The following is an 8,117-nucleotide window of genomic DNA, read 5'->3' on the forward strand; positions in this document are numbered from 1 at the left end:
GTACTCCCTCCAATTCACAATAAACCTCCCATTTCATTTTGGCATAAAAATTAAGGAAACACACTACCCCATCATATAATTAAATTTGGACCACACAAATACACTACCCCACCATACAATTAAATTTGGACTACACAAACACTTACCAAAAAAGGAAATATGGAGGTTATTGTGAATAACCGAAAAAGGAAATAGGGAGGTTTATTGTGAATTGGAGGGAGTATATGATAATAGTAGTGATAATAATGATGATAATATGCAGTAAATTCTCGAGAAAAAAACTAACTAACAATACATACCTCTTTACTCATCGTATTTTCCGTCAAAACTTGATAAATTCTGGCTTCATCATCATTTTTGACCTCCATTGGTTGAACAGTTAGGGCACCGTCAATTATGGTATCATCACCTATGTCACCGTCCGCCATTTCTTTTATGAACGGAATTTTTTGAATGTTAAAAATGCAATTGTTTAGAGATCCTAAAATCTAAATGGTAGCAAATAGAGAGAAAAGGAATGGAAATTAAGATCTAGATGGTGAGAAGTGAGCAGTGAGGGAGAAGAGTGCATTTAATGGTTGATGTGTTTATTGCAAATATTTAGGATTAAATAATGTTGTAAGTACAAGTTATGAATTATTATATTAGTAGCTTATGGCGCAAGACCCAAACAACCGTCCTTTTCTTATCAACTACACTAATGGACCCGGTACCCATATAATGTAATATGATATATATTTGAACCGTCGCAAGCTTGCGACGGGTATCTCCGTCACAAGGAAGAATTTGTGTTTTTTTTTTTTTTTTTCTGTACCTTGCAGAGTTTTGAGCGGATTTTGGGGGCCCTGTTCATTTGAGCGGAGTTAAACCCGCTTATGGACGCCCCGTATACCGTACATGTATTACACGGTCTAAACTAGTGGTAGAACATAGAGAATAACATTTCATCAACAGTCCCGCAAAGCATGAACACAATATCCTCTGATAAAACCAAAGGGTTATAATCTTTGTACTAATTGTCATACAATAGAAACGTAAAATTGAATCCAAAATGTAAACCACCATTTAAGATAACCTAAACAGAATAACTGATCTCGACTTTCCTCACTTCTTATCTTCCTTCTCGGCCTCAGCAGCTCTCTTAAGCCTAGCACCTTGGTGGCGTTTGTTTGTCCTCTCCAGACGAAGCGTAGAATAAGCTTTGTATGACTTCATCTCATCAGTAACCTTAACAAGCCCCACTGTCGGTTGCTCTCTTTGAATGGGCAAGATATCACCATGTACCTGTGTGGCATTGGCAAGTTCCTCTGGAGTAGAATCACCAGCCTGTAATGAACAAAAAAATAATATTGGCTGTCAATTCACACGCCAGACCAAATTGCAATTCATCGAAACACGGAAAAATAAAATGAACACAAGAGTGGTGTCTTAAGACAGCCTCAACGTTGAACCAACCTATATACTTCTGTATTTTTCATTTAATTCTAAGGTTAAAGAGACCGTCTCTCATAAGAATTTGTGTGAAATATAACTAGTGTAAATATACAAGACCGTTTTTTACCTTAAACTTCTTTGTGTTCCTTGGGAAGACAACAAGCTTGGCCTTGTAAGTCCTCAGCCTCTGGGCATTAGCCTGAAGGCCTTCCAGTGAGCGGTTTCTACGTCGGTGGTCAACTGCAATACCGATAGTTGGAGCGTATTTCTTGGGGATACCTGCTGCCTGTAGTATTAAATATAATGGCTGAGAAAATGCATTTTCATGAAACTTCTTATAGAGTTCCTAGATATCAGGACGGAATGGGAAAGGAATAGTGACAGTTTATTCAAAGTCCACTAGAGACTATTACTTGCGCAGGAGTTACTCGGTATTTGATAAAGGAAAATGATGACAAGTCAAACAATAAGAAATATATACGAGTTTACAATCTATTCACAACAATCACTCTAAGAAACATTGTCCGACTATCACCCACCACAAAACATGTGAAGGCATGGTTAGGATATAAGCAGTGAAATAATATGTACCAAACATTTTACTCCTAAAATGGGGGCCAGTTAACCTATTCGACATGGACAAGAGTCAGAAGTCAGTTTCATGTTGACTGTTTCAAGCAAAAGAACATCAAATCTATGCACACAAAATATTACTCCTACTTGGTATTATTGGACACAAAAAATTGGTTAGAAGATGATTGGAAATCATACAGCAAGCTCTTCAAGAGAAAAACCTCTCCCGGCCCTGAGTTTCATGTTGTATTTCAGCGTCTGACCGTGAACAATGGGACGAAGAGGTCCTGCTGTTGGCCTTGGAAAAATCTTGACAGCCTTTGCTTGCCTAGCTGAAATTAGGTTTAGACAACAGCTTTTCAGTTAAATCAGAAACGGTTAAAAAGGATTGAAAGACATGATTAGTTTAGAGAACAAGGCAAATATACCATTGCGTCGCCTTGTCTTTCGAGCTGGCTGGTTAAACCAAGTCTTGACATAATTCTGCCAATGTTTTTTGAAGTGCGCATTTGGCACTACATTGTTATGCCTCACCATGACTTACCTGACAATCACACAAACATATATACGGAGTATATAACAAAAGAATAACTTGTATACATGGGAATGTATACATAACAAAAGAATAACTTATATTCGACTTAAATCAAAACATGCTGCGAATAAGACTTAGCCACTAATGGACCAACTCTACAAGTCTACATCTAATACACCGTCATAACTCATAACTCATAACACATAACGACTAACACCCAAATGTACAGATTGCATCACATAAAGACCACCACCCAAATCTACAGATTGCATCACATAACAACCAGTCAACCAACACCCAAATGTACGGATTGCGTCATAACACATAACAAGCAACACCCAAATGTACGGATTGCATCATAACACATAACGAGCAACAATAAAATGTACAGATGGAATGGTTCCATACAAATATTACTCCCTGCACTTGTTAAGGTTCTTCCCATTTTTCAAAATCCTCGTCAAATATTTTGAAAAGTGACAAGAAGTACACACAAGGGCTAATTAATCGGGCTTCAAGTCAGCTAAACGAGCTTGTAACTTTATAATCTCAACTTAAAATTAAACACAACTACTGATGAATTATCTGGGCATAAATTCATTGAATCAATCTAACTAAAACTCCAAAAAGAGGGATTCTTTTGCTACATTTAATCATAATACTATAAATTCATTGAATCAATCTAACTACGCTACGATCAAAATAACATCGAAAATTTAAAAACAGTGAAAGTAGGAGCAAACGTTTAACATGATGGATACGCAAAATTTACTAACACTAAAAACTGAACATTATTTGTAAAATGATCAAAAATAAAAATTGAATATATAAAATGATAAATAAAATAAAGAGTTGAGAAACATGAATATGCAAAGAGATTACCTGGAGGGTGAAAAGGGTGGATTGATTGAGTGGAGTCTTAGGGGATGAAGGAAGAATCGGCTTAAATCTTGATGTGTTTTTTTAGGGTTTTCAAAACTCAAAAAATGTTGTTTTTCATACCTGTATTTGGGTCATTAGTGGGCTTTAATCGTTAGATGTGTTTTTTTTTTTGGTACATTTTAATCGTTAGATGTGTAGTGTGGACAACTAAAGTGGCTACTTGACTCATTTGAGTCAATCAACATTCGAACTACTTGACTCGTCTTAAGATTAAGACGGATATACCCGGCTTAAATAAGAATTTGTGTAAAAAATTCCGCTTAAATTACTATTAATTCACAAAATGGGCCTAATACTTGAAAATTTTCAATACAAATATTGGGTCTAAGGCCCTGTTCTTTCTGGCTTATTTTCACCTACTTGATTCGATTCATTCGATTGATTGATTATTTTCGATTGATTGATTATTTCGATTGATTCGATTCGATTGATTCACTCCATTGATTGATTCGATTTTTCATTTCGGCCATTGATTGATTTGATTCGATTGATTGATTGACTCCATTAAGTTATTTTTTAGTCTTACTCATCTTAAATTTAATAGTTATTATTAATTTTGTTATCAATAATACTATTTTTTAATATTATTCTTTATTATTATTATTATATTTAATAATAATGTTATTAATAATTTATTTATTATTATTATTATTATGAATATTATTATTAAAATGAATAATAATGTTGTTGTTGTTGTTGTTGTTGTTAAAATGGATAATAATGTTATTAATGTTAATAATAATATTATTTATTATTTATTATTATTATTATTGTTATTATTATTATTATTAGTATTGTTGTTGTTGTGGTTGTTATAATTATTGGTATTATTATTAAAATTAATAACATTTATTATTAATATTATTGATGGGGCACGCCCAACCGACTTGACCCAATAGCCAATACGGGGTCATACAAGTCAACACGCTTGCCAACATGGTTACGGATTCGCTTGATACTCTACGAATCACGAATTGTTAAAAGCGAATTATATCAACGATTCACGAAAATACATATAACACATTTTCTATAAGCGAATCGCGAATCGATAAGGCGTATTCATAGCGAATATGGTAACCATGCTTGCCAGCCATCATTTGAGGTACACATAGAAATCTATAAATACCTCATTATTCACCCATCAATGGTAAAATACTTCTCACCAACAACTTCCTCTCTCTAGAAGTAAGACTACTCGAGCTACTATGAGAAGGCACGGAAACCTTAGCTTCAAGCAAGGTCCCAACTATCCACCGATCACCGTAAGGCATCGAGAAGGACCTGTGCGAACTCTCCGAGGCCCTATTTGTTACGCGTGAAAGATCCATCCGGAGAGAGCAAGCATAGGTTCGAGGTGCCATAAATCGAAAGGAGCGCGTTGACCCGACCCGGATTCGAGCAACGCTTACTTGAGTGTTTTTATTCGAAACAATTATTTTTACTAATATCATTATTAATATTGACATTATTATTTATTATTGTTATTAAGAATATTATTAGTAAAAAATTACTATTTTTTCATTATTATAATTTATGATTATTCATATACTCCTCCCTCTATCCCGGTCAATTGTTGTCCTTTGGTTTTTGGCACAAAGACCAAGGAAAGAGGAGGGGCCAATTATAAATGACAAGCGGACCAAATTGAGTGTGAATGATCAAATTGCTCATCAAGTTCATTCTTAAAATAGAAAGGACAATAATTGAATGAGACACCCCAAAATGAAATAGAACAACAAATTACCGGAAGAGGGAGTATAATATTATAATTTTTTTCTTAAAAATATTAATTTTAGTATAAATAGTATTATACTATGAATATTATTATTAGTACAGTTGATAATAACAATAATATTAAATATTATTATTATTAATATTAATATGATTATTTGATTGATTGACTCAATTGACTTTATTATTCGATTCGATTGATTATTTACTCTATTCGATTCGATTGATCAGCTCGGCTCCATTCGATTCGATTCGATTGATTCACTCATTCGATTGATTCATTTCAGTTCAATTGATTCACTCCATTCGATTGATTCATTTCTAAAAAGCGAGAAAAAAGCAGTACTAACTTATAATTACATACAAATGATAGTTCTTATCTATTTTGACACTTAAAATTGGTTTATACAAAAATAATAAAAAAAAAAAACTTTCTCAACACAATCCCTAAAAGTAAGATTATTTCTCTCTTGCCAAAAGGTGTATGCAACTGCTGGTATGTAGCCATGACACTTTTAGCCCACCTTTTTGGGCCAACCTTTACCCTTAAATTTGGAGAGATTAATCAGTTTATGTTTTGAGCTTAAGAGTCTTCAAGTGGCGCCTTGTCGGAGGAAAAGTTGCTACAAGACCCTTCTAAAAAAGTCACATTCAACGAACAAATGACTAGCTGATTCAGAAATAGTCGTACACAAAACTACATCTATTCACAAGATATCAACCCCTTCTTCATAAATTATCAACAGTAGGCAGCTTGAGCAGCAAGAATGACCATATTCACGTGTCTTGGCATAATCACATTTTCAAGCATAAGCTTTACTTATTGGAGATAAGGGGAAATCCACGAAAGACTTCACAAAGTTTGTTTTGAAACTAGTTTGCCAAGCCTGCTCCATCTGTTTAAGTACTCTCGAGCCTAATTCAAGGAGCACATTATATCAATAAACTCATTCTTCACATCAATCAAAGCCTTCCATAATGGAAAAGATGAGTTAGTTACAATCACCAACCAATAAGTCGTATTTTGAAACAGGTGTATTTGTTACCATTGAATCAATATGGATTGTGCATCATGAATGAGATTCTAAATCATTTTCAAAAAAAGAATCTTGTTCTAAGTTAGGATCTCCCTTATCGAAACCCCCCTTTGTCTTTTGGCTTGCACACTTTATGTCAAGCAAAGAAGCTCATCCTCCTCTTATCTTGGTAACTCCAAATAAAGCATCCACACATCTTTCTTAATCTCAAGCATTATTCATTTACGTATTAAGAAATTGGCACAACAAAATGATTCGATACCAAAAACGACAGAGTTGGGCAATTATACCTTTCCATCATAAGCGATGTGACAATTTGTCCAATGACCAATTTTATTCTTAATTTTACCCATCAAAACATAATAAATTTCCCTTGTTAGTCTAGAAGAATGGAAAACAACACCAAGATATTTAAAAGGAAAAGTTCCTTCAATATAAAGTGTGTCCCTCAGAATGAGCTCCTTACACTTTTGATTGACTCCCTCAAAATAAATGTAACTTCTTAATAGCTTTCACAGAAGGGTAATCACCCTAAAGATACAAGAAGATGGTCGGCAAAATAAGATGTGAGAGGCATATCCGACATGATTTAGAGTGGTAACTGAAAAGAGAATGGGAGGTAATCTGACGAAAGTTCTAAATAAATAACACTTACATACACAAAACAAAGAGCAAGGGGCCGGGAATATAGTGGATCCCATGGCCTAAGTCCCACCTTTCCCGCAAAATATTCAACATAAGCTTCATTAATAATGCCGAGTGAAAAATCATAGTAAACGTCTCCCAAGTGATTACATGGCAAAATTTTGGAGGCAACTCATAGAGAGGTAATATAGCTCTAAAAAAATCACAATTAACAGAGTTATTGAAGGCCTTTTTAATGTACACTTTTACTATACAACGAGGAGAAGCACCCTTTGTGTCATATGCTTTCACCAACTTATGAGCCAACATTGTATTATCAACAATTAATCTCTCATTAACAAAGGTTGCTTGTTCCAATCCCACAAGATCAGGCATAACTTTGTTCAAGAAATTCGTTAAGACTTTGTGCTACTGGTAGTCGATCTTATAAATGGTGGAGTAACATGAGATAGGTCTAAAATCGTACATTGATCTTGAATGATTCGTCTTCGATATGAGAGTAATTGACCTCCTTAAGTAACATCCCAATTTTGGAAAAAATATTTAATAGAACTAACGAGTTCATCCTTTTATATAATACCCCATGCTTGCCTAAAGAACCTTGGGGAATACCCATCCTTTATAAGTTTTTCCTTATAGTATGAAGCTTGTACTCCCTCCGTCCCGGTCAATTGTTGTCCTTTGTTTTTGGCACAAAGACCAAGAAAAGAGGAGATGACCAATAACTAAATGACAAGTGGAATAAATTGAATGAGAATGATCAAATTACTTATCAAGTTCATTCTTAAAATAGAAAGGACAACAAATGACTGAGACACCCCAAAATGGAAAAGGACAACAAATGACCGGAACAGAGGGAGTAATTGAATTTACGGTCAATGAAATTTTATAATAAGGAAAGTGTGTGAGAGAGTAAAAAGCAGGGAATCAGAACTAATAGACATTGGCATATAAGATCTTCAATAAGTCTTGCTTGTGACGGGTTATCCGTCACAAGCAAGAGACGGGGCGAATAGTAGTGTTTTAGTGGAAACGGGTTAGAGGTGATGTGGGACTGTCATGTACAGTTGTGCATGGGGAATGACAAGATTTGTTAAGATAAAATATTAAATAATTCATCTTTCCCAACACAAGTAACCGTCCACCAATTTTGAAAAGCAACCCTAATCATCATTATTTTCACATTTACCATCATATTCATTCATCTTCATTTCCCCTTT

General features: G+C 34.5%; 1 protein-coding gene across 1 annotated transcript; it reads right to left on the bottom strand.

The window, feature by feature from the left end:
- Positions 1-961: 961 nt before the first annotated feature.
- Positions 962-3,623, bottom strand: LOC141638122 (large ribosomal subunit protein eL13z-like). Its single transcript, XM_074447545.1, has 5 exons — positions 3,425-3,623; positions 2,436-2,551; positions 2,206-2,339; positions 1,562-1,720; positions 962-1,326 (listed from the first exon to the last, which is right to left on the bottom strand). Exons 2-5 carry the CDS (start codon positions 2,542-2,544, stop codon positions 1,105-1,107), a joined length of 624 nt encoding a protein of 207 aa, XP_074303646.1. The 5' UTR covers positions 2,545-2,551; positions 3,425-3,623; the 3' UTR covers positions 962-1,104.
- Positions 3,624-8,117: the final 4,494 nt, after the last annotated feature.

Source organism: Silene latifolia, unplaced genomic scaffold, assembly GCF_048544455.1.
Source record: "Silene latifolia isolate original U9 population unplaced genomic scaffold, ASM4854445v1 scaffold_181, whole genome shotgun sequence".
Lineage (NCBI taxonomy): Eukaryota > Viridiplantae > Streptophyta > Magnoliopsida > Caryophyllales > Caryophyllaceae > Silene > Silene latifolia.

Excerpts from the sequence above, each read along its gene's own strand:
- LOC141638122 (XM_074447545.1), bottom strand. The coding sequence starts at position 2,544 with ATGGTGAGGCATAACAATGTAGTGCCAAATGCGCACTTCAAAAAACAT. Across the intron at positions 1,721-2,205 it reads TTTCTCTTGAAGAGCTTGCT|GCAGCAGGTATCCCCAAGAA; the intron begins GTATGATTTCCA and ends TTAATACTACAG. Across the intron at positions 1,327-1,561 it reads GGAACACAAAGAAGTTTAAG|GCTGGTGATTCTACTCCAGA; the intron begins GTAAAAAACGGT and ends TGTTCATTACAG.